The sequence below is a fragment of the Dendropsophus ebraccatus genome, chromosome 10 (assembly GCF_027789765.1).
Source record: "Dendropsophus ebraccatus isolate aDenEbr1 chromosome 10, aDenEbr1.pat, whole genome shotgun sequence".
NCBI classification, from domain to species: Eukaryota; Metazoa; Chordata; class Amphibia; order Anura; family Hylidae; genus Dendropsophus; species Dendropsophus ebraccatus.
In genome coordinates this window covers 16,154,613-16,182,520 of record NC_091463.1, presented here as the reverse complement: position 1 = coordinate 16,182,520, position 27,908 = coordinate 16,154,613, and the positions used below count along the sequence as shown (strand labels likewise).

The 27,908-nt window shown below is 44.0% G+C and overlaps 1 protein-coding gene across 6 annotated transcripts in view; it reads right to left on the bottom strand.

Moving 5' to 3' along the window:
* Positions 1–12,878, bottom strand: part of DNM1 (dynamin 1) — a 74,259-nt gene extending 61,381 nt beyond the window's left edge. For 5 of the 6 annotated variants that reach the window (XM_069943266.1, XM_069943267.1, XM_069943268.1 and 2 more), the window contains exon 1: positions 12,557–12,878. In XM_069943266.1, the coding sequence (XP_069799367.1) occupies positions 12,557–12,717 (161 nt within the window). In that variant the 5' untranslated portion in view covers positions 12,718–12,878. Of the gene's footprint in view, positions 1–1,699; positions 1,736–12,556 lie in introns of those variants that run through there. The other variant, XM_069943271.1, reaches the window with a different exon arrangement.
* Between the last annotated feature and the right edge of the window lie 15,030 nt (positions 12,879–27,908).

Below are 27,908 nucleotides of genomic sequence, written 5' to 3'. Positions count from 1 at the left end.
CGTCACACTTAAGATCGCAGAAGGTCAGACCCCGATGATCATACACAGTAGATAGGAGATAAGTGTCCATGGTGGCAAAACCCCTTTAAGATGTCCATACATGTTGGATGAAAGGTGGTTGAACTCACTGATACTTATGTAAAGTGTATGAGGGTGTCCAAACCAAACTCTCCGTATAATTGATGTAAAAGTGTATATATATATATATATATATTTACATATATACAGTATATTCATTCATCCAGATCAATATATATTGCATGCCACTGTTGATTGAAAATTGCGGACCCCCCCCCCCCCCCCCCTTTATGAATGTCAGGCTGTGTCAATGCATCCTGAGTGGTTTCTATAATCTTTGATTCCACTCTGTACCGTTCCCACCGGGGACGTCGCGTTCTCTCTCCTGCCTGGACAAGCATTATAGGACAGATCTTGGATTAAAAGCAGCTATCCGAAGGTACAAGTGGATTGGGGGGGGTCAGATTGTGGATACAGAGTCGCTTTAACATAGAGAGGTGTGTTCAGGAGAACCAGAGTTTTGACATCACATTATAGGTAAGTTTGGTGTTTTTTTTTTTTAGTATACAGTTTTCCTCCATTCCTCATCACTGTCAAATTCTGTGCTTAATATCAGTGAATGGGGACATTTAGGGACTGAAAGAATTCTCTTTCTCACTTTATATGAGGAAAGACTGGTCAACTATAGTTGGTGGGGTGAAGAGTAGCCGCTGGGGGCTACTCTAACCTAATTACTAGAAGTTTTTAAAGGGGTATTCTGGGGAGAATATTTTCTAAATAATTCTGCTCAAGCTGCTGTAAAATATAAAAACTATACTCACCTTCCCTACTGCTGCACCCCCACTTCCTGGTGTTAACACAAGGAGCTGCCTGCTCAGAAAATCACTGTCTGAGTATGCAATTTCTCACACAGACATCGGAAAGTGTTTTGCAGTAGGACCAGGCCCCCTAAGAATGGCGGCAGCAGGGCAGCAGGTAAGGAGAGTGTCGATTTTTCTATTTTACCACAATATTCAGAATTATTATCCATAATTATTTAACAAAACACAGCAATCACTGAGCTTAGTAGTAGCGGATTATAATAGGTCCGGTAGCCCGGGCCCTGAGCATCTGGGAGGCCTATGGCCACCAAATCAGACTTATACTTTCGGTGGTGTATTGTTCCTGGCTACATTTCTGCCATGATTTGCAAACAATCGCTACTTTTTTACCTCGATTTTGCACAAATCAGGGCACCATAACATTATCTATCCCATGCTATGTGCTGCCAGTGGGGTGGAGGGGCCCAGGCTTGGTGAACAGCCCGAGGCCTAAGGACTTTGAATAGGAGGGACTGTGTTTTGAAAAAGGGACTGGGCCACCGGGATCACCACGCTATCGCCAACAAGGCAGTAACAAAAATTCACTACTCCTAATAGTACATTCACTTTACTGCACAGTCCCTACCAATATCAATGGGCTATCCATGTAACGCATACCCAGTCCTTCAGAACTGACTCTTGAATTCCCAAAATCCATGAGCCATTCTAACATATAATGCAAAAGTCAAATTTGCTGTTCAGGGGTCTGAGGAAGGTGGGTAATACCCTCGCGGCTGTGAATTATTTTCTGGCGTCCCTAGAAAACTAGAGGACAACCCAATGACTCACATGACCTGGTGATTTTTTTTTTTTTTGCTGACCTTGCAAGAACCATTGCAGCGGCTGCAAACACCATCGTAAATTGTTCATAGGCCATTTATCAATAAAGTTTTCAGCTTATATCACCTATTGGGCTTTGGGCCCATATTTTTTTTTAATTCTTGTATAGGAATCAGCCACCAATATATGAGCAGCACAGAAAGCATCCCATGAATCAGGCATGAGCGCCTCCCGGCCAATAACATGGCTGGACTGGGTGGTAAGCAAAAGACGCTCGCTTCCTTCCCAGAAGGATGGGGGAGTAAAAAATCGTCAGTTTCCATAGAAACAAGTCAGCAAAGTAGAAAGAGGGCTGTGATACTGTCATTACAGATAACTGTCACAGCGAGGGTGCTGAATGTAAAAGTGCGGGCAGCCGCGATGAATGTGAGAGGAAGACGACGGGAGCGAGGAATAAAGGAGGATGAGATAACTGGGAAGAACGGGGGATTAAGATAATGCCTCCATTTTACTTCTATAGAAGGGACAGTGACGGGGGAAAATACTGCAAAAAAAAAAAATGTCAGGGTCTGACCGTCTGCCAGGAACAATACTGGTGTCAATCTTTACATTCAGATGTTTAAGAAGGTCATCTGATCCCGAGGACCTGCACAGTCATGTGTCCTTCTGTGACAATTTATTGCGACACGGCGTGAATATTATCTTCTGCTATAAGAGAACTCGATATCTGATCATCCCCCATTATCACACTCACAGGAAGCTGAGATATGAGGAGCTATTTACAGAGGTGTCATGTTTCAAGGTGATAAGTGATAAGCATATGGAGAGAGATGTCAGTCACTCAGAAGGACCGCCCACTTGACTACTAAGCCAAAATGAGCAGAGGATAAATGACAAGTTATCCTATATATATCCTCTATATACCAATCAGCGTCGTCTTCTGCTCTATACCACGCTGCCCGTTCTGTCTTACTTGATCCCTGGGATGGTCCTGGTTTTATTGCCCTTTGCAATGATAAGCTGTATGAACATGTGACTGCTTCAGCCATCTTTGCTTTAGCAGTCACATATTTTAAATGTTCATGTATTTCTAGCTGCCTCTAACAAGTTTCTTATATTTTAAATGGAGTCTGAAACCCTGGGGCCAACTGGTGGATCAGGGAACCATAGGAGCATAGGAAACAATGGGAGCAGGAGGAGGTGAGTATACTGTTGTTGTTTTTTTTTTAACAAAAGATCAGGAAGATTTCTGAATCTTATCCTTAAAGGTGCTTTACCACCAAGGACACCTATCACTATCATATCATCAGAATGTGTACACCTGACTGCTGCTACATGGGAGTGCTGTGCTATCTTTAGGCATTCCCATAAACAATTACAAGAGTATGTACATAGTTACATAGTTACATAGTTAATACATTTATATTATTTTGCTCTAAGAACTTGTCTAGGCCGGTTTTGAAGCCCTCTAATGTTTTTGCTGTGACCAGATCCTGTGGTAGACTGTTCCACAGATTCACAGTTCTCATGGTAAAGAAGGCTTGTCGCCTCCGGAGATTGACCCTTGTCTCTCCAGGCGGAGGCAGTGCCCCCTTTTCCTTTGAGGGGGTTTTACCTGGAACATCTTTTCCCCATATTTCTTGTAGGGGCCATTTATATATTTAAATAAGTTAATCATATCTCCCCTTAAACGTCTCTTCTCCAGACTAAACAAATATAATTCTTTTAATCTCTCCGCATAACTAAGATGTTCCATTCCCCTTATTAGTTTAGTTGCCCGTCTTTGTACCCTCTCCAGCTCTAGAACATCCTTTTTATGAATCGGGTTCCAAAACTGGACAGCGTACTCCAAATGAGGCCGCACCAAAGCTTTATAAAGCGGTAATATTATATCCCTGTTCCGTGAGTCCATGCCTGTTTTAATGCATGACAATATCCTGCTGGCCTTAGAAGCCACTGACTGACATTGTGTGCTGTTCTGTAGTCTATTATCTACAAGTATACCCAGATCCTTCTCCATCAGCGACTCTCCCAGTGTAACTCCCCCCAGGACATATGATGCATGCGGGTTATTAGTACCCAGGTGCATAACTTTACATTTATTCACATTGAACCTCATTTGCCAAGTGGACGCCCAAACACTCAGAGTGTCTAAGTCATCCTGTAACATCTGCACATCCTCCATAGACTGTACTGTACTACAAAGCTTGGTGTCATCTGCAAAGATAGAAACATTGCTGTTAATTCTATTCTCAATATCATTAATAAACAAGTTAAACAGAAGAGGGCCCAGTACTGACCCTTGGGGTACACCACTTATTACCGGGGACCATTCGGAGTAGGAATCATTGACCACCACTCTCTGGGTACGATTATTAAGCCAGTTTTCAATCCAGTTACACATTAAATTTTCCAAACCGATAGACTTTAATTTACCCATCAGACGTCCATGAGGAACTGTGTCAAACGCTTTTGCAAAATCCAGGTACACGATATCCACAGCCACGCCGCCATCCAGGCTTCTACTTACCTCTTCATAGAAACATATTAGGTTGGTTTGAAAGCTTCTGTCCTTAGTAAAACCATGCTGGTTATCACTTATAATACTATTTGCTACTACATATTCTTGGATGTAGTCCCTTATAAGCCCCTCAAATAGTTTTCCCACAATGGACGTTAAGCTCACAGGTGTATAGTTACCTGGGGAAGTTCGAGAGCCCTTTTTGAAGATCGGCATTACATTTGCCTTACGCCAGTCCCTCGGCACAATACCAGTAAGCAAAGAATCACTGAATATTTCATACAAGGGTAGAGAAATTACAGAACTGAGTTCCCTAAGAACTCTGGGGTGCAATCCATCAGGCCCTGGAGCTTTGGTTACATTGAGTTTGTTTAATTTATCTTGGACCATATCTATAGTAAACCAGTTCAGTACATTACATGTGTTAGCAGCACTGGCCCCACCCACGTCAGTACTGGCCCCACCCACCACAGCTCCATCCTCTTTTGTATATACAGAACTGAAGAAGCCATTAAGTAACTCAGCTTTCTCCTGATCCCCAGTTATTAATTCCCCATCACCATTATTTAGGGGTCCTACATGCTCTGACCTTGGTTTTTTTGCATTAATATATTTGAAGAATTTTTTGGGGTTTCTTTTGCTATCTATAGCTACTTGCTTTTCATTGTGAATTTTTGCTGCTTTTATTACATTTTTACAGGTTTTGTTGACTTCTTTGTAATGTTTAAATGCTAAAGCTGACCCCTCTGATTTATATTTTTTGAATGCCCCTTTTTTCTCATTTATAGCCCCTCTAACCTCGGTTGTAAGCCATGTGGGATTGGATTTTAACCGTTTATATTTGTTACCCATAGGAATATATTTGGCAGTACAGTTATTTAATGTGGATTTGAAGATTTCACATTTATTAGCTGTATCTGTATGTGACAGCAGCCGCTCCCAGTCTATGCCCTGAAGTTCAGCCCTTAACCCAGGAAAATTGGCCCTTTTAAAATTAAGAGTTTTTGCCCTCCCAACATGTTGTTCTTTTCTACACTTTAAGCTAAAAGTCACTATATTGTGGTCACTATTCCCCAGGTGTTCATGGACAGTGACATCCCCAACCAGCTCAGCGTTGTTAGAAATAACCAGATCCAACAAGGCATCACTTCTAGTTGGCTCCTCCACAAACTGGCCCAGAAAATTATCCTGCAGGAGGTTAAGAAATTCCCTCCCCTTTGTGGTTTTAGCTGAACCGTGACCCCAATCTATATCTGGGTAGTTGAGGTCCCCCATTACCACTACTGTCCCCTCCCGGGCAGCCCGCTCTACTTGTCTATTCAACTGACCATCTACGTCCTCAGTAATGTTGGGGGGTCTATAGATTACACCAAGAATAATTTTTTCACTCTTTACCTCCTTCTGTAGTTCTACCCATAATGCTTCCACATCATCACAGTCATCTCCCACTATTGGATCTTTTACACTCACTTTAATATCATTTCTGACATACAGACATACTCCTCCTCCCCTTCTGCCCACCCGGTCCCTTCTGAACAAGGTAAATCCCTGAATATTGACAGCCCAGTCATGTGAGGAGTCCAGCCATGTCTCATTCACACCAACCACATCAATGGACTCCTCCAGAACCAAGACCTCTAGCTCCGCCATCTTGCTGGCTAGACTTCTGGCATTAGTAACCATACACTTTATATTACCATCGAGTTTAACCGCTTCATTATAAGAAATAGGATTTATTACTGTGCTGTGGCTACAATCATCCTCACTGTTCATCCGCAACATATGGATCTCCCTATCCACTGGTCTTATCCTCCCCCCACAGGACCCTTCTCCTCCCACCTTAATGTTCTGTCCCCTCTCTAACCTATCCGCCACTATATTACACACTACATTGTCCTCCCTCCACATCCCTAGTTTAAAAACCCCTCCACCCCTTCTAGGATTCTCTCCCCCAGCACAGCGGACCCCCTTCCATTAAGGTGCAAATTATCTGCGGAAAACAGTTTGTACCCCAATGAAAATTCAGCCCAGTGCTCTAAAAACCCAAACCCTTCTCCTCTACACCACGACTTGAGCCATGCATTTAACTCCCTAAGCTCCCGCTGTCTCTCCTGCGATGCGCATGGCACAGGCAGTATTCCAGAGAATACCACCTTGGAGGTCCTTCCCTTCAACTTAGCACCTAGTTCTCTAAAATTATTTTTAATAGACCTCCACCTACCTTGTATCCTGTCATTGGTTCCTACATGGACCACGACAGCTGGGTCATCCCCAGCCCCCCCAAGTAATTTATCCACCCTTTCCACCACATGCCGAACCCTGGCACCAGGGAGACAGCAAACCATACGTCTCCATTCAGACAGCAACATTGTTAAGATGGCAGAAGGCCAGACTCCTATGATCACACAGAGTAGATAGGAGATAAGTGTCCATGGTGGCAAAACCCCTTTAGGGTACAAACCCACACACCATATACGCAGCAGATACGCAGCAAATACGCAGCAGATTTGATGCTGTGTTCAGTTATTTAGATCTAATCTGCTGCGTATTTGCTACGTATTTGCTGCGTATTGCAGCAGTAAATACGCTGCGAATACGGTGTGTGGGTTTATACCCTTAAGAAGTCTATATATGTTGGATGAAAGGTGGTTGAACCCACTGATACCTATGTAAAGTGTATGAGGGTGTCCAAACTCTCCGTATAATTGATGCAAAAGTGTGTGTATATATATATATATATATATATATATATATATATATATATTCATTCATCCAGATCAATATATATTGCATGCCACTGTTGATTGAAAATTGCGGACCCCCCCCTTTATAAATGTCAGGCTGTGTCAATGCATCCTGAATGGTTTCTATAATCTTCGATTCCACTCTGTACCGTTCCCACTGGGGACGTCGCATTCTCTCTCCTGCCTGGACAAGTATTATAGGAGATGACATTCCGACACCAGTTTACAGGACATGCCCAGTAGCAGTATACAGTCATCATGAGTTATCTGCCGAGTCAACCAGTATGTGTACGGCCAAACAGGTAATACATGACCGGGCTAGGAGCACAAGAGGGGGCTATCTAGTCTGGCTGTTAGAGGGGCCTCCGAGCAGTCCACCTAACAAGGCCTAAGGGAAGGAGCTGCCATTGTGAAACCTCCCCTTTTAAGTATTTTTCCAGGTTCTGGTTTACATAAAGAAAAGTGAATGGGAAAAAAAACTGCACTGAGTGAACAAGGCCTAAAAGGAAGGACACATTATATGTTGTGGGGTTGTAGAAAGAAATTGGCCTCAGCTATGGAGAAATCCAGAACCACATAAATGTTTCTCTCATTGACTTAGTGACATCATCGTTCAGCATCGGTGGAGCGGCGTCTGTTAGGGGACGTCCACATCTGGTGACCCACCCTGACATGTAGTATAGGCGTTCAGCAGGGCGGCTTATAGGTGTAAATGAGAAGCAGATGTTGGAATGGCGAGAGCCTGCAGTGTAGGTTATATACATTACTAGACTCCACTGTATACAGTAGTATCCTGTATATAGATTACTAGACTCCGCTGCATACAGTAGTGTACTGTATATAGGTTACTAGACTCCGCTGTATCTACATTACTAGACTATGTTATATACTTTAGAAGAATCGGCAGTATACAGTAGGTTATAAACATTACTAGACTCTGCTGTATACAGTAGGTTATATACATTACTAGACTCTACTGTATACAGTAGGTTATATACATTACTAGACTCCGCTATATACAGTAGGTCATATACATTACTAGACTCTGCTGTATACAGTAGGTTATATACATTACTAGACTCCACTGTATACAGTAGGTTATATACATTACTAGACTCCGCTATATACAGTAGGTTATATACATTACTAGATTCCGCTGTATACAGTAGGTTATATACATTACTAGACTCTGCTGTATATAGTAGGTTATATACGTTACTAGACTAGGTTATATACTTACATATTTACATAGACCCAGCTGAATAGGATATACTGTATACATGGACCCAGCTGTATGGGATATAAAGACCCCGCTGTATAGGATATATAGACCTAGCAGTATAGGATATACACATAGACCCAGCTGTATAGGATATATAGACCCAGCTGTATAGGATATATGGACCCATCTGTATAGGATATATGAGTAACAGGAAGCAGACAGAGGTCTGACAAGATCTTCCGCCATATAGAGTCAGATTTCAGAGTTGCTTCCTCTCTTGTACTCTGCAGTCCTTACATATATAGGTTGTCTAGTCTGGATACCCTCCTCCGGCTACAGGTATCACTGAGGGGGGTCTCACAGCTGGTGGTGGAATCCATAGACGTGTCCTGAAGTGTTTAAGTTCCGAACAGGGGCGGATGTATAGAAAGTGGGGCCCTGGGCACAGGTGAAGTATGGCTGCCCACTGCAAGCCCAGTGATAATACTGCTAAATAGTATCACAATATTACTGCCATATATACCCCACACAATACCACTATACAATGGTATGATATACCCCATACAATAACACTGTATAATACTGTATAATAGCACAATATCACTGCCATATAGACCTCACACAATACCACCACACAATAGCATGATATACCCCATACAATACCACTAAACAATAGCATGATATACCCCATACAATACCACTATACAATAGCATGATATACCCCATACAATAACACTGTATAATACTGTATAATAGCACAATATCACTGCCATATAGACCTTACACCATACCACCACACAATAGCATGATATACCCCATACAATACCACTGTACAATAGCATGATATACCCCATACAATAACACTGTATAATACTGTATAACACTGTATAATAGCACAATATTACTGCCAGATATACCTCACACAATACCACCGTACAATAACACAATATTACTGCCATATATACCCCATACAGTAACACTGTATAAGAGCACAATATCACTGCCATATACACCTCACACAATACCACCATACAATAGCACGATATTACTGCCATATTTACCTCACACAATACCCCTATACAATAGAATTATATAACTACCATATAGACCTCACACAATACCACCACACAATAACACGATACTACTGCCATATATACCTCATATAATACCACCACACAATAGCACGATACTACTGCCATATATACCCCACACAATACCACCACACAATAGCACGATACTACTGCCATATATACCTCACACAATACCACCACACAATAGCACGATATTACTGCCATATATACCTCACACAATACCACCACACAATAGCACGATACTACTGCCATATATACCTCACACAATACCACCACACAATAGCACGATATTACTGCCATATATACCCCACACAATACCACCACACAATAGCACGATACCACTGCCATATGGCAGCTGTGGTTGTCACTGGTTAATGACTCCAGACCCTTGTGTTACAATCAGATAATGTCAGCGGTGGAGAATAATCAATAGGAAACAATTAGGAAAATCCCTCCACCACAAGGCAGGAGAGCGGCACTGCTTATGCCGCCTGGTATCCGCAGATACCACACATTTATTGTATATATTGGTTTCTATGGGTTCCATCATAAACCATAAAATAATCGCCATCTCCTCGAATCCTCCCAGTTATCTCCTGGCCCCGTCTCTTGATCAATTAAACAAGAAACCGCAGAAGGTCACCTCTAATAGGTTGACGGCAATCAATATGGCTGACCTTTGTCACTGACCTTTGAACTCTTCAGTAATGGACAAAGATTGTTAAAGTGCATTTCTACCAAGCACCATAAGGAGGCGCAGTGACTGCTATCTGTGTGGGATGTACAGATCATATTGAGCCAATAATTGTTGGTACTAGAATATGGACTGTGGGGGACAGCAGGGAGTTAGTCGGCCCGGGGGGGGGGGTCTGTTGTCAGAGCAAGGCTGAGGGGGTGGGGCATGACACAGGGATTCTTGTGTCAAGCACCTCCCCCTCCAGCCATAGGATTCCACAGATCCTTGAAGAAAAACAGGAGAAGGCATCATCAAATACAGAAGTATACAACCCATGAGACAAGGCCAAAGCTGTATATAGGCAGCCATGACACATACACGACAGAGAGCTGTCAGCCACATGTACAGTCATGTACAATATATGTGCAACACTGGCTAATGGACCCCAGGGCGCTGTATATATCTGTATGATACAAAGGGATGGGGGAGAAGCCATCTTGTCTGGTCCATAGTTACTCCAACCTCAGGCTTCACTGAGGAAAGACAGGCCGGAGCTCTGTTTAGGCACAATACATCTACAAGGATCCCGATAGATAGATAGATAGATAGATAGACAGGAGATAGATAGATAGATAGATAGATAGATAGATAGGAGATAGATAGATAGATAGATAGATAGATAGATAGAGTATAATATAAGTCCACGGCACTTCCAAAATTCAGGTGCATAAACGTTTTGTGCTGTTATACACCTATACCACTTTGATGTGATTTTTGGAATAAAACGTTTATGCACCTGAATTTTGGAAGTGCCGTGGACTTATATTACACTGCAGCTAGGAAGAGGTCTGTGGTCAGGACCTATCCACAGGCACCCAACCCACCTGCTTAATTGGAGTGCAGCTACATGCTCTTGTGAATAGATAGATAGATAGATAGATAGATAGATAGATAGATAGATAGATAGATAGATAGATAGGAGATAGATAGATAAATAGATAGGAGATAGATAGATAGATAGATAGATAGATAGATAGATAGATAGATAGGAGATAGATAGATGATAGATAGGAGATAGATAGATAGATAGATAGATAGATAGATAGATAGATAGATGGAAGATAGATAGATAGATAGATAGATAGATAGGAGATAGATAGATAGGAGAGAGATAGATAGATAGATAGATAGATAGATAGATAGATAGATAGGAGATAGATAGATAGATAGGAGAGAGATAGATAGATAGGAGATAGATAGATAGATAGGAGATAGATAGATAGATAGATAGATAGATAGATAGATAGATAGATAGATAGATAAAGATGTATAGACCCTTTCTTGGACAGGTCCCCTGTCACATCACACGTGTGGCGCCTTTGCACACATCTCACACATCTCGGCACACGGTTGGTGACACAGGAGTACAGGCACCATCTGCTGTGAGCACCAGGCTGGCGAGTCCCCAGAGCCTGCACCTTCCCAGAGTATAATCCCACTTAACCCATCAATGCTCTGCGAAGGCCCTGACAGCCATGTTACCAGCAGGGGAGCAGTATATATATATATATATATATATATATATATATATATTGCCCTGTCTCTGCCTTCGTGCCGGCCTGGATGTATGCACAGTCATGTTTATACTGCATGGTCTATCTACAAATCCTATAGGACATCCTGTTTAGTGGTGACAAGATGGTGGCAGGTGACTGTATTGTCACCTTTCACCGCCCTGACATCACATCTGTGTGTCACCTTGAAGGATACATGTCCCCATGGCTGCTGTAGCCCAGGATCAGCCCTTGTCCTATAAACCTCTCTATGGCGCCATTCCTATAAACCCTTAGGATAATGTATTGGCCATTAACCCTTGGTGGTGATTTATGGTAATGACACATTGGACATGTATGCGCTTGCCGGCCACCATTCATATGTCCTTCCATACCCATCCAGAGGACATGGCAGCCTGTATATATGTATCAGCATCGGGGGATGAGTGTAAACAGATGACATTGGTTTTGTCAGCCCCCTCCCTTTTTTCCTCCATTGCGGTGACATACTGTACTGTATTGCTCAGCACCTCCTCCATTTTTCCTCTATAACCTCCCCCCCCCTTCTGCTGCAAATTAACCCTTTACATCAATGCTATTTGATAAAGTAACCTAATCCATAAACCCTGTCTATAGATGAGTGATGGTATACATGGCTGAAGGTGAGGTGTCCTGTTTTGCATCTGGAGATGGTCCCTGTTCTGCTTCTGGAGATGGTCCATGTTCTGCTTCTGGAGATGGTCCCTCTTCTGCCTCTGCCCTGGAGATGGTCCCTGTTCTGCATCTGCCCTGGAGATGGTCCCTGTTCTGCATCTGCCCTGGAGATGGTCCCTGTTCTGCCTCTGCCCTGGAGATGGTCCCTGTTCTGCCTCTGCCCTGGAGATGGTCCCTGTTCTGCTTCTGGAGATGGTCCCTGTTCTGCCTCTGCCCTGGAGATGGTCCCTGTTCTGCCTCTGCCCTGGAGATGGTCCCTGTTCTGCATCTGCCCTGGAGATGGTCCCTGTTTTGCATCTGGTCCCTGCAGGACCCAGCCATGGAGATCCCTTCTAATCCAGCCTACAATGAATGGTGCCCATCAGCACGACCCTTACCTGCCCACGAAATTCTCCAGCACCGAGCTCTTGCCAGCACTCTGCCCCCCGACCACAGCGATCTGGGGCAGATCCAGGTTGGCATTCTGTCCGATGGCAGAGAAGGCATCTTGGAGCTTGTTGACCAGCGGGATCAGCTCTTCCATCCCTCGGTTGCCCATCTTGCAGGCTGCTGCCTCTTCCTGGCTGTGTCACTGTGTCTGATCTCTACAAGCCTCTTACACCTATGGGAGAGGAGGGGGATGTGCAGGACCCCTCTGATCTGCACAGTCCTGCTTCTCCTCCTCTGCTCCTTCTCGCGTTCTCCAGACTGCCAGCTCAGGCGCATCTAGCAGGCAGATCCTGTGGGATTTAAAGTGCACTTACAGCCTTCCGCCGCTAGGGGCGCGCGTAACACCCCTCGGATGACTATGATTGCGGCCAGAAGACACCGGGGATTTAAACTGAAACGAGCGCCTTCCGCCACTAGATGGCGCTGGTCACTAACGACAATCTATGTGTACAGAGCAACAAAGACATATCAATTAATGGAGGAATAGAACTTGTTTATTGTCTGACTGTAACAATACAAACCCATTACAGTATGATACATGACTTAGGGCAGTGTTTTCCAACCAGTGGCTCTCCAGCATGCTGGGAGTTGTAGTTTTGCCCACTTTAGGGAATAGTGATTTAGGGTATGTTCACACACAGCTGAAATTCTGCAGATTTTTTGCTGAGTAAATTGGGAAAATCCACAAAACAACTGCAGCATTTCACTCCTGTGTGACCCCCCCCCCCCCCAATCCCACAATGGGGAACACAACCCTATTGGTGACATTATTATAGCAAAGACAATAACCAGGGTGAATACATGATCAGGACCATCAGAGAATACAATGCTAGGACAGTGTGCACTGACACAACCACAAACATAAAGAACACAGTACTGCTGCCGTGAAAATACACACGTTTTATATATATATATATATATATATATATATATATATATATATATATATAATGTACCAGATGTACGGACCCAGTCTAGAGCAGGACTACAGTTCCCATCATTCCTGGACAGCCATACCTGGGAATTGTAGTTTTGCAACAGCTGGTGAGCCATTTCCCTGCTGTACAGAAATCCTAATGTGTCTACTGAAAAAATTAAGATTAAAGGCTTGTTCTGATTTGAACTTTTAGGCTATGTTCACACTACGTAAAAGCACGGCTATTGTTGCCATCGGCAACAACGGCCGTACTTTTCACGTTGTGGAACACTGCCTCTGCTTCTATGGGATCCCGTCCGGAGTCAATTGCGGCTGTAGAAACCCATGTCAGTTCACACAATGAAGCGAGCGGCTCCGGCCACTTGCTTCATTGTGTGCAGTGGCAAGTTCTAATGCGCCCGCATCAGAACACTACGGCCAGAAAGATCATCCGGCCACTACTAGAGTACCGGCAGGGATGATCTGTGCAGAGACCGGACGTTCCGTGACACGGCCAGGTCACGGAACGGCCGGTCTCATACGTTGTGCGAACATAGCCTTAGGGTGCCTTCACACGTACAGCATCTGCAGAAGATTTGATGGCGCAGATTGGAAGCTGCAGATTCAAAGCAAATCAATTCTGGGCCATCAAATCTGCTGCAGATCCTTTAGGTGTGAACGCACCCTCATGGTCTATTCACAGTATAGGCAGTATATATCTACTAGATATGGTGCAGTGGTTTAGAAATAAAAAAACAGCAGAAATAGTTGTAGTTTTAACCATTAGGAGTACTCCAGTGATATTTTTTTCCTTGAAACCAACTGGTGCCAGAAAGTGCCAGAGATATTTAATTTACTTCTATTTAAAAATCTCCAGTCTTCCAGTATTTGGGTGGGTTCATACTGAGGAATCCGCACGGAAAAGTTCCCATAGATTCCGTCGCTTGCGGCCGCGCACATTTTCATAGACTTCATTCTATGGTCGGAAATGGCATGTCAACTCTTTCAGCAGACGGTGGAATCCGCCAGTGCATAGATTGGAGTGTATGGGACGGACAGAATTGTGCACAGCCACAAGCGATGGAATCCGCGGAAATTTCTCCACGCTGATCCCTCAGTGTGAACCCACCCTAAGGGTGCCTTCACACCTACCGACTCGCAGCGTAAATCTCGCTGCGAGTCTGGCAGGTCCTGGCAGTTCCCTTTCACTACTGTCACTACTTTCAGACCGCTGCGAGTATGTAATTCTGCCGCCCCCTTAACCCCTTCTGCTCCCACTCGGCTGTGTCTGTATATATACGTTACTTGTCTCCTGCATGGGGTCCTGGCGTCCTGCTCTCCCGCCCAGCCAATCAGTGGCTGCGGGTGGGCAACACAATGATTGGTTGGCCGGGAGAGCAGTACGCCGGGACTCCGTGCAGCGAGGAGAGGTAATGTATATACACAGTGGAGCGGGAGCCGGGCGGGAGCAGAAGGGGTTAAGGGGGCGGCAGAATTACATACTCGCAGCAGTCTTCCAGACCGCTGCGAGTCGGTAGGTGTGAAGGCACCCTAAATCATTCTTTCCAGTCTGTAGAGCTGGAGAGGTTTTCTATGGGGATTTGCTACTGCTCTGGACAGTTCCTGACATGGCCAGAGGTGGCAGCAGAGAGCACTGTCAGACTGTAAGGAATACACCACTGCAGGACATACAGCAGCTGATAAGTACTGGATGAATGTCGATTTTTAAATAGAAGTAAATTACAAATTTATGACACTGAAACCAGCTGATTTGTAAGATTGTTTTTGTTGCAGTACCCCTTTAATTGGACTTGCTTCAATAGGGTAATATATCATCCGCATCCTCGCTTGCTCCCATCTCCTTTTCCCATTTCGGACACATATGGGACCGATCATAGTAACACGTTGTTTGATCATTGCGAAGGCTACAATGCGCTTTTGCTTTTTTTTGTATATCCTGTGTAGGTCACATGATTTCCCTCACATGTCCCATGTGTTTGTTTTCCTTGTTATACACAGTAAGTCCTGATTATTATGACTTAAAGGGATTATCCAGTGCTACAAAAACATGGCCACTTTTCCCCCACTGTTGTCTCCAATTCAGGTGCAGTTTGCAATTAAGCTCCATTTACTTCAATGGAACTGAGTTTCAAAACCCCACCCAAACTGGAAACAACAGTAGGGGGAAAGTGGCCATGTTTTTGTAGCACTGGATAATCCCTTTAAAGCTTCCAACCTCAGCAGCGTGCGCCTCAGGAAGGAATCACGTGTGGTGAGCGGCTTGGTGGGTACATAAGGGGTTTTCAGATTTCCTGGCTCTGCGCATTGTGTGATCTGTTCTCTGCTGCTGTGGTGATAGTGTACGGTGAGGGGACAAATCGCACCATTGTGAATAAGCAATATGGGAAGTACGACAGGCCACTCATGTGAGAACATTGGCTATAACACACTACAGGGGAGCAGATCATCACCAAAATTAACAAGGGGGATACCAGACATGTGTGTGACACAACAGATCAGTGATCTCTACTGTGTATGGGGCTCCGGAAAAGACGGATCAGCACTGTTCCTCTGACAACCAAGATGCATCAGCACAAAGGGATTCTATTTTCCCTCTCAGTATCGGAATTAGACCGTCTGCTGGTTGGTAAAGGCTTGTCTTCTCTGCTGGTTGGTAAAAAGTTGTCTTCTTCACTGGCTGGCAAAGGGTTGTCTTCTACACTGGCTGGTGAAGGGTTGTCTTCTCTGCTTGTTGGTAAAGGGTTGTCTTTTCTAAAGGTTGGTAAAGTGTTGTCATCTCCACTAGTTGGTAAAGGGTTGTCTTCTCTAAAGGGTTGTCTTCTCTATTAGTTCGTAAAGAGTTGTCTTCTCTACTAGTTGGTAAAGGGTTGTCTTCTCTGCTGGTTGGTAAAGAGTTGTTTTCTCTGCTTGTTGCTAAAGGGTTGCCTTCTCAGCTGGTTGGTAAAGGGCTGTCTCCTATGCCCGTTGGTAATGGGTTGTCCTCTTTGCCGGTTGGTAAAGGGTTGTTTTCTCTGCTGGTTGGTTAAGGGTTGTCTTTTCTATTAGTTGGCAAAGAGTTTTCTTCTCCACTAATTGGTAAAGAGTTGTTTTCTCCACTAATTGGTAAAGGGTTGTCTTCTCCATTAATTGGTATAGGGTTGTTTTCTTCGCTGGTTGGTAATGGGTTGTCTTCTCTGCCGGTTGGTAAAGGGTTGTCTTCTCTGCTGGTTGGTAAAGGGTTGTCTTCTCTGTTGGTTGGTAAAGGGTTGTCTTCTCCGCTTGTTAGTAAAGGGTTGCCTTCTCTGCTGGTTGGTAATGGGTTGTCTTCTCTGCCGGTTGGTAAAGGGTTGTCTTCTCTGCTGGTTGGTAAAGGGTTGTCTTCTCCGCTTGTTAGTAAAGGGTTGCCTTCTCTGCTGGTTGATAATGGGTTGTCTTCTCTGCCGGTTGGTAAAGGGTTGTCTTCTCTGCTGGTTAGTAAAGTGTTGTCTTCTCTGCTGGTTGGTTGAGGGTTGTCTTCTCTATTAGTTGGCAAAGAGTTGTCTTCTCCACTAATTGGTAAAGAGTTGTCTTTTCCGCTGGTTGGTAAAGTTGTATTCTCTATTAGTTGGTAAAGAGTTGTCTTCCCTGCTGTTTGGTAAAGGTTGTATTCTCTATTAGTTGGCAAAGGGTTGTCTTCTCTATTAGTTGGTAAAGAGTTGCCTTCTCCACTAATTGGTAAGGGGTGGTCTTCTCTGCTGGTTGTAAAGGGTTGTGTTCTCTATTAGTTGGTAAAGAGTTGTCTTCTCCGCTAGTTGGTTGAGGGTTGTCTTCTCTAAAGGGTTGTCTTCTCTGATGGTTGGTAAAGAGTTGTCTTCTCCACTAGTTGGTAAAGGTTTGTCTTCTCTAATGGGTTGTCTTCTTCACTGGTTGGTAGAGGGTTGTCTTCTCTAATGGGTTGTCTTCTTCATTAACTGGTAAAGGGTTGTCCATGTTAACTGCTTCATCACACATATATATGGTGTGATTGGTGAGAAACATCAGAGAACAATCACCCTGCAGCCATTGCTGGAAGAACACAAGCTGGAGGGGGGGGGGCACCATTATGGTTTCTGGGCCACTCATCCATATGGAGACACTCTCAGACAATCTGGGTATAAATCCCTCCTTGCAGATCACATACACCACATACACCAATACATGCTGATTGTCTTCCCTGAGGCGGATGGGATCTTCCAACAATGCGACATATCACACAGCTAGAATTGTTCAACATTGATTGAGAGAGCACAAGCAAGACATCCAAGTACCACCCTGCCCCCCCCCCCCCAAATTCTCCAAAATTGACCTCAATGATTCCCACCTTCATAAATATGCCCCTGCATTTTGCAAACTGTGATCTTGAGTCTGCAAGTAGCAATTACTTCCATACAATCAGTACGAAGATGAGATATTCGGAGAGCGGAGAGTAGTCCACAATGATAATAAATGCCTCTGTATAACTCAGCTATGAGTAAAAGCTTTATGTGGCCATCTGGTCATGATGGGAGCGGCAGATGGTAGCAGAGGGTCCTGGGCCGATGAGCTTTGTACTGATCTCATACCAGCACTGACCACAGTCACCAGCCTCAGTAATCACACGGCGGCCATTATTATTCTCCGTCACAATCATTTCATTATAGCAGGGTGTTTTATTACAGCATTTATTACTGGAGATAAACGTGTCATTGAAACAAATAAGCGCTGCGGAATCTGTTTGCGCTATACAAATAAATATTAATATTATTAAATAGAAATACTAGACACATCCTGGTGACACCCATACATATACACCGGTTTGGCTGGCAGCTATCTCTCCCATTTACCCCATATTCACGTGTTGTGAATGAGGAGACTGAAGGTAAGCTGCTGCCAGACAGCTCCGGCGGTGGCTTATGTCCCAGAAAACAAAAGGTTTGGGGAGCAATATTGGGCTTGGTGCCTTCATGGGTCATGGTGGCAGATACCTGTCATGGACCCTAGCCTCATCCATGATGTACAGAGCGCCTGTTGCAATTTTTCACTGCAAGTAAAGAAAGATTCCAGTTTCAATGGAGCAATGACCAATATAGTTCCCATTAAAGTCCATGCATCTCAGTTCATTATGAGACCAAAGTCTGTCCAATCCATTGTTTAGATGACAGGTTCCCTTTAATCCATGTATCTCAGTCCATCCTAGGATAAAAGTTTGCTCAGTCCATCCTAGCTTCAAACCCACTCAGTCCACATATCTCAGTCCATCCTAGGATTGAAGAAGCTCAGTCTGTGTATCACAGTCCACGTATCTCAGTCCATCCTAGGATTGAAGAAGCTCAGTCTGTGTATCACAGGCCACGTATCTCAGTCCATCCTAGGATTGAAGAAGCTCAGTCTGTGTATCACAGGCCACGTATCTCAGTCCATCCTAGGATTGAAGAAGCTCAGTCTGTGTATCACAGGCCACGTATCTCAGTCCATCCTAGGATTGAAGAAGCTCAGTCTGTGTATCACAGTCCACGTATCTCAGTCCATCCTAGGATTGAAGAAGCTCAGTCTGTGTATCACAGGCCACGTATCTTAGTCCATCCTAGGATTGAAGAAGCTCAGTCCATGTATCACAGGCCACGTATCTTAGTCCATCCTAGGATTGAAGAAGCTCAGTCCATGTATCTCAGTCAACTGGGTGACTGGTTGGGGTGATGGGGGTTGGGGCTCCTGTACAGTAAGTGGTTGGGTGTCTGCAGCTTTTTCCCTCCATTTAGATGTGATTTTCCCTCATATTTGAATGCAATTAGTAAAAATGCATAATTTTTCACTGTGATTTGGGAAAGTTACTGCAAAAATGTGGTAAAACGCTCCATGTGAACATGGCCTACAGACTTCAGATCTCCATAAAGTACCCTAACTGTGATTATAGATGAAATCACCTACTCCTCATTGATATTCCTCTTAAAAAAGAACTTTGAATAAGAAATAAACATAAAAACTGTATATAATGTGAACAGACACCAACCACTTATGAGTATTACCTCCGGACTTAGGGTACTATTACACGGAAAGATAATCGGCCGAATTGGCCCGATTCGGACGATTATCGTTCTGTGTAATAAAGACAACGATCAGCCGATGATCGTTGTCATTGGCTGATCGTTGATATAGGTTCTGACCTATAATTGTTGGGCGCCGACCGCGCACCTCTTCCTCTGTGCTTCTCCCCGGGTCCGCGTGCTCCAGCTTCAGAGTGGCCTGTGTCAGCTGACAGGCCACTCAGCCAATCACTGGCAGGGACCGGCTGAGACAGGCCACTCTGAAGCTGGAGCGCGCGGACCCGGGGAGAAGCACAGAGGAAGAGGAGCCCTGCAACCTGGACAGGTAATGTATAAAGTTAAAACAAGGGCTGTAAGGACATCCGTAACAATGTCCCTGCAGCCCTTGCTAAACGATTATCGAGCAGCGTAATAGGCCCAGTAAACGTGCGCAGATCTAGCAGATCGGCGCTCGTGTACATTTATTATCGGGCCCTGCTCGGCCCGTCTAATAGTACCCTTAGCCAGGCAGGGGATTTGATCACCAGGGGATCTCATTAGGAAGTGTTGTGATAAGACCCCGCCCCCCTCTTATCACAGAGGCTTCATGGGAAATGTAGGCAGCATTAGAAATTAATTTCATTGTTGAAATAGGAATCAGTATGGCTGAAAGATACCAAAGAAGCTCTGTATAGAGGAAGACTGGAGGTGCATAACGTACATGTAACTTATACTGTGCATAATACAATCTGTTCTTGATTGACAAGTCAATTGTATTACAAAAAAGTTTAGTAGAAAACTGAGGGCACTCACCGAATCATTGCGATACTTCTTTATTCCGACATATGTTAAAACCTTCGGTGACACATGTCACTGTTCAGCAGACGCCAAACCACTTCACATGTACAACACAGACATGACGGGCATTTCGCGTGCATGCACGCTTCATCAGATTAGGTCAATTGTATTCTTATTTGAATAGCAATAAGCAACAGTGGTGCCTTGGATTACGAGCATAATTCGTTCCGGGACTGCGCTTGTAATCCAAATCCACTTTTAAACCAAAGCAAATTTTCCCATAAGAAATCAATGAAAAGCAGACAATTTGTTCCACACCCCAAAAATAATGATTTTTTTAAATTCTGAATAACATGTAAAACAAATGAAACTAAGATTTAGAAACAGCTGAATATGTGATATTATAAGTTACTGTACAGTATAGCAATCAGCATGTAGAGTATAATATATAGTAACTGCATAAGAATGAAAAAACAGCAGCAGTTTGTAGATACAGGATGGAACTTCAGATCCCCATAATGCAGTAGCGTAGTACAACAGGCTAGAATAGAAAAGCAGGGCTGCTGTCAGAGGTCTGTGTGGTCACATGACAGCAATGGGGAAGGGGGGGGGGGTGGTGTTCAGCATGGACCAATCAGGAAGTGAGAATCACAGAAGTGTGCAGGAGGACAGTGACAGAAAGTTTTCTATACAGTAGTGTGAATGGCTCAGTGTAAGTGCAGGTACATTATAGCAGCAGTGTGTATAGCTGTGTAAGTGCAGGTACATTATAGCAGCAGTGTGTATAGCTGAGTGTAGGTGCAGGCTAATTATAGCAGCAGTGTGTATAGCTGAGTGTAGGTGCAGGCACATTATAGCAGCAGTATGTGTAGCTGAGTGTGAGTGCAGACACATTATAGCAGCAGTGTGTACAGCTGAGTATAGGTGCAGGCACATTATAGCAGTAATGGAGAGGACAGGAAACACAAGGGCTGACAGAGACAGTAGGGAGCATGAAGTAGGAAGGAAGTGGATCTGCCATGATATGGAAGGTGAGGGAGACTTCTATGGTCAGAGTACAGGGCTGTAGACCCCGCTGTGCAGACCATGCCCCTCCCCCACGCCCCCTCCCACCCAGTACAGGGAGCTCTTAAACCAAAGCAATGCTCTGAAACCAAGTTACAATTTTGAAAAACTGTGAGCTCTTAAATCAAAACGCTCTTAAACCAATTTACTCTCAAACCAATGTACTACTTGTATATAACTGACCTTAAAGGAGTACCCCAGCAATTTTCTTTCTTTCAAATCAACTGATTTCAGAAAGTTATGTAGATTTGTAATTAACTACAAGTTAATCTTCCAATCTTCCAGTACTTATCAGCTGCTGTATGTCATGCAGGAAGTGCCGTATTATTTTCAGTCTGACACAGTGCTCTCTGCTGCCACCTCTGTCCATTTTAGGAGCTGTCCAGTGCAGAAAATGTTTTCTATGGGGATTTGCTACTGCTTTTGACAGTTCCTGACATGGACAGAGGTGGCAGCAGAGAGCACTGTGTCAGACTAGAAAAAATACTTGCTGCAGAACATACAGCAGCTGATAAGTGCTTGAAGAGTTGAGATTTTTAAATAGAAGCATCGTACAAATCTTTATAACTTTCTGACACCAGTGTATTTGAGAGAAAAAAAAAACGTTTTGCCGGAGTATGCCTTCAAATAAATAAATGATCACAGTGACTCTCATCTCAGGCCGGGTGGAGACCACAAAACCTGAAGCGGTTCCTCAGAACATTCCTCCATTGTCCTAAATGAAGGGCCACCTGAGCTGTTAAAAATCTATGCTTCTGTACTGACATGGTTGTGTCAGTACAGTAATGTGAAGATTGAACTCTTTTGGAGCTCACAGCATCATCATGAATAATAAGGCTATGTTCACACTACGTAAAACAACAGCCGTTGTTTCCACCGGCCGAAATTTTGCGGTCAAAACAACGGCCGTAGAATTACGAGCCTACGGGCTGGTCGTGAAACAATTGTTTAATATTGCCTCCTAGCATGTTTTTAATCGGGCTGAAACATGTCATTTAATTGAAATACTGCGACTACCCGAATAAACCACTCAGTAAATTTTTTACATTAAAATCAAGTTGAATTTGGACGAAGTAAATTTTAAGTGTGCGGCCGCATTGAAATTCACGGCCGTAGTTGTAACATTACCGGCCGCAAATAAATGACCTGTTCATTTTTCACGTGTCCGTACGAACTACGGCCGTAGTCTTATACGCTGTGTGCATTGTACGACCGTAGTTCGTACGAATTGCTATATCGTACCATCCTCAAAACAACGGCCGTAGTTTTGCGGTGAAAACTACGGCCATTGTTTTACGTAGTGTGAACATAGCCTAATACTGGGAGTCCCAAGCTCCAGTCTGTAGCAAATAGTCTGTGCATGGTGAGGATAATTGTAATTGACTTAGGGCCCTATTCCACCGGACGATTATCGTTCGCATAATCGTTAACGATAAACGATCCAAACGACCGCTATTGCGAAAGACCTGAAATCGTTCGCCCATTTACATGGAAAGATAATCGTTACTTATGATAGTTCTTGCGGTCGTCTTGTCGTCGCTATTGCGTTCGTCACTACTGCGAACGACCAAACGACTTCTTATTCAATGCGAAAGATTTGCGAACGAGCAACGATAAAAATAGGTCCAGGTCTTAATAAACGATCAACGATTTCTCGTTCGGTCGTTAGTCGTTAACTGCTATTCAAACGAATGATTATCGTTTGGATTTGAACGATTTAACGATAATCTGAACGATAATCGTCCAGTGGAATAGGGCCCTAAGATGACCATTAGCAATCTAATATTGTACCACAGGGCATGTATCAATTGCTAAAAACATTAAAACATAGTAGTAAATGGAACAGAAAAAAAGGGGAAAATTGGCCGCACATCTATGACTCTATTCACACTGCAGGTTGCACGCTGCTCGTGGCTTGAGTACAGACAAAAAAAACAGAAGGTGCAGCAGCAACCCATAGTAGTAAATGCAGGTATCACAACAATAGCATCCAAATAAGAAATGTCCAGAAGTCATCCTTCATGGTGACCTCCTCCTGTCGGGTTGTCCCTGGCTCACAATCAAATGTCTTTGTGATGTCCGCTATGGGGATCTCATCCTCCTCCATCTATTCTTGTGAATATAGGATTGTGTGCTTGACCACATTTATAGTCATTATACAATCATTGCTGCGCCCCCTTGTTGTTCTTACAGTGAGGGTATGTTCACACTGAGGAATAGGCAAGGAATTGATGAAGAAAATTTCCTCTTCTTGAGTTGACGTGGAAGTCGAGCAGAAAACGGAAATTCAAAGCCCCAATGACTTCTAAGGGATTTCTCTAGCGGAATCCGCCAAAATAATTAACATGTCCGTGGCGGAACATTCTGCATGTAAATTCTGCTGTGTGAACAATAGATTGGAAATCCCATTAACCCCTTAAGGACAGAGCCAATTTTGATTTTTGCGTTTTCGCTTTTCCTCCTTGTTCTTAAAAGGCCATAGCACTTGCATTTTTCCACCTAGAAACCCACATGAGCCCTTATTTTTTGCGCCACTAATTGTACTTTGCAATGACAGGCTGAATTTTTGCATAAAGTACACTGCGAAACCAGAAAAAAAAAATGTGTGGTGAAATTTAATTATTTTATTTGGGCTTTTTTTTGTTTTTACGCCATTTGCCCTGGGGTAAAACTGACTTGTTATATATGTCCCTCAAGTTGTTACGATTAAAACGATATGTAACATGTATAACTTATATTGTATCTGATGGCCTGTAAAAAATTCAAACCATTGTTAACAAATATACGTTCCTTAAAATCGCTCCATTCCCAGGCTTATAGCGCTTTTATCCTTTGGTCTATGGGGCTGTGTGGGTGTAATTTTTTGCGCCATGTTGTTTACTTTCTATCGCTACCTTGATTGCGCATATGCAACTTTTTGATCGCTTTTTATTACAATGTTTCTGGATTTGATGCGACCAAAAATGCGCAATTTTTCACTTTGGGATTTTTTGGGCGCTTACACCATTTACCGTGCGAGATCAGGAATGTGATAAATTAATAGTTTGGGCGATTACGCACGCGGCGATAGCAAACATGTTTATTTATTTATATTTCTAACCTGGGAAAAGGGGGGTGATTCAGACTTTTATTAGGGGAGGGGGCTTTTTATTGACAACAACAATTTTTTTTTTTTTAAACACTTATACTAGAAGCCCCCCCTGGGGTTAGGGTTATTCCCCCTGGGGTTAGGGTTATTCCCCCTGGCGGAATTCTAGTATATACACTCTGATCTCTCATTGAGATCTATGCTTTATACTTATACAGCAGAGATCCATGAGATAGGCACTCGTTTGCTTTCGGCTAATGCAGCCGAAAACAAATGAGTGCCGAGCCGGGATCAGCGCCATTTTGGCGGAGACCCCGGCCGGCAGCAGATACGGAGATCGCTCCTCTGGGACAACGTCCCGGGGGTGGGGTGACCTCCGCCACTATACACCAGGGAACGGCTGCATACGGTAATCGGATGCAGCTGTCAACGTTGACAGCTGCATCTGATTACCTGATTAGCGGGCACGGCGATCGGACCGTGCCCGCTAATAGCCGCGGTCCCGGGCTACATGTGGCACCCGGGATCGCGGCGGTTCAGAGCGGGGTCGCCGCGCGGCCCTGTTCTAAACGCCCTTACCGACAATAGGGCGTAAATATACGCCCTTTGTTGTTAAGGGGTTAAACAGAATGGCACATTGCTCTGTATATATTTTACAGGCGGAATTTCAAGCAAGCAGAATACGTATAAAATTAAGCACATATTCAGTTTGAAATTCCTTGCATATTGCTCAGTGTGCCCATGCCCTAAAATATAGCTTAGTTCCCTAGAGAGCTGCAAGATATAAGCACCTGGCCTATATGGTACTGAATTACCAAAATTTTCCAATTAATGCTTCCCCATCCCCCCAATGCTTCATTTTTCCAGCAGCAGGCGGCTGTAATGTATTATATCATAGAGATCCTATAACTACAGAGCAATGTGCAGTCAGAGAACACTCACCACAATATGATGACGACGACCATCACGACCAATCCTAAGACCAAGCCTACTCTAACGGCACATGGGGAATTTACCTGTTAATAAACCAGGACAGTTATTTGTCTATTATTAGAAGATTATTTTTTAGATTATATTTCTTTTATTATTTATTTTCAAATCTTTTTATTGAATTTTCAAGGAAAAAAAGTTAGTTTTTTCCCCTCACAAACCAAAACATAGGGATATTGTGAAATAAAACACAAAAGGAAACAATACAAAACATATGCCTATAGAGGAGGCTCTAAACAAGCTCACGAAAAAATCTGGTCAGCTATCACGTGGTCGACTTGAAAGGAGACACTAAGGTGACAATCTCCTGATCGTTTAGAATTTTTCTTAGGGCCCTATTCCACCGGACGATTATCGTTCAGATTATCGTTAAATCGTTCGAATCCTAACGATAATCGTTCGGTTGAAATGCAGTAACGATTAACGACCGGACGAGAAATCGTTGATCGCTTTATAAGACCTGGACCTATTTTTATCGTTGCTCGTTCGCAAAACGTTCGCAAATCGTTCGCATTGAATAAGACATCGTTCGGTCGTTCGCAATAGATACGAACGCAATAGCGAAGAAATACGGAAGAAGAAACGATCGCAATTATGCTAACGATAATCGTCCGGTGGAATAGGGCCCTTAGAGCGTTGGCTTCCTTCAACTTCTCACATTCCATTCTGTCTAAATAAAGGTAATACTTCATCTGAAGGAGCAACTCCGTAAGATGGCTGTAAGGGTAAGGGTCCTATTACACAGGCCGATGACTGCCCGATCAATATTGTAAACAAGTGCTAGATTATCGTTTAGCAAGAGCTGCACAGACATCGTTAGTGATATTCTCCTGCGCTTTGCATGGGTTCCACGTGCTGCAGCTGCTGTGATGCATACAGAGCGCAGGAGAAGTCCGGGAACGTGGAGAGGTAAAGTATTGACTGTTTGTTCAATCGTCAGTCGTCGGCCGCGCATCGCTATTACACGTAGCGATGGACCTAAAAAACAATCAGCTGATGATCGTTTCATGGGTTAATTATTGTCTCTATTACACGGATTGATCATTGGTCGAATCTGGCGGATAATCGCTCCGTGTAATAGGTCCATAAGACTGGCTGTAACCATTTTTGTAAAACCTATCTTTTTGCAGAGGAAACCTTAATCGATTTTGGAACAGCATGGAAAAGAAATAGTTGCGGAGAAACAGTGGAACCTGAACAGTGGACCAGTGAGTCGAAATGGGACCAAAAACCTTGAGTAACTGTACAGGACCAAATCCCAAGAGTCAAATCAATGGATGGCTGATGGCGTTTTGGGCAGGCCAACAGCCTATCCGGAGCTGGAGGGAGGGGGGGGGGGAGCGAATGTTAAACCCACTAACGACTTTTTGAGTCGAAAGTAAACTGGTTACCGCTTTACGAACGCTGGCCCAACCCTCCAGGTTTTTTCTTATGTAAATTCGCATTGTTAAATATAGCCGCCCATTTGTTAAATGTTTTCGTACTCATTGGATCGGTTGTCCTATCTCCCAGTTTGCCATACACATAGGACAAAGTAGGGTGAAGAGGGGTATTCTTGATTATTGAACCCATCTCCATTGATCCTTTATTACTATGGTTATAAGATTATCTTTGAGGTGATCTTTGGACCCTGCTGATGCCACAATTAATAATACTACATGTAAGGGGTTGGCATCTTTGACTGGAGGTGGTACAACCAGTTGGGGAACTAGGGTGAGTGGTGTTAGGATACCATGTACTTCATTGCGGCTTTTTAGGGCTGATCCCCCAATGACATCCCGGAATGGTTTTCCTATGGAATAGAGAAGTGCCTGGGGGCAGACTGGATGGATACTTTATTTACTTATTTGTTAAACCCTTAATGGCAGCCAATGTGCCTTTTTAAGGTGGTCATTAAGGGTCCTTATTCTAGGCTTGCATGGGGGGGGCTAGTATAAGGTAGTGGGGGCCCCCATGCAAGGATAGTGGGAGCCGAGCCCCCGCTGTAGCTATCAGGAATGGAGATGTTGGAGATGTGGTATACACTCAGGGGCCTATTCCATGGAGCTATAATCGGCTGAATCGGCCTGATTCGGCCGATTATTGCTCGGTGGAATAGAGAAAACGATCAGCCGATGATCGTGTCATCGGCTGATCATTTATTTAGGCCCAAACCTAAAATCATCGGTCACCCCCCGAACATCGCTGCATGAAATAGTGTTGCGCGGCGGGTGACCGACGATGCAACCAGCCTACATTACCTAGCACGTCTTCTCATCCGCTCCGTCTTCGTCCCACGCGCAGCAGCAGCTTTGGTGCCACCTGACTGAGCTGTCAGACCGCTCAGCCAATCACAGGCCAGGACCGCCGCAGCCAGTGATTGGTCTGGCTCAGTTCAGTCAGGCCGCTCCGGAGTTGATGCTGCAAGCGGGACCGGGATGAAG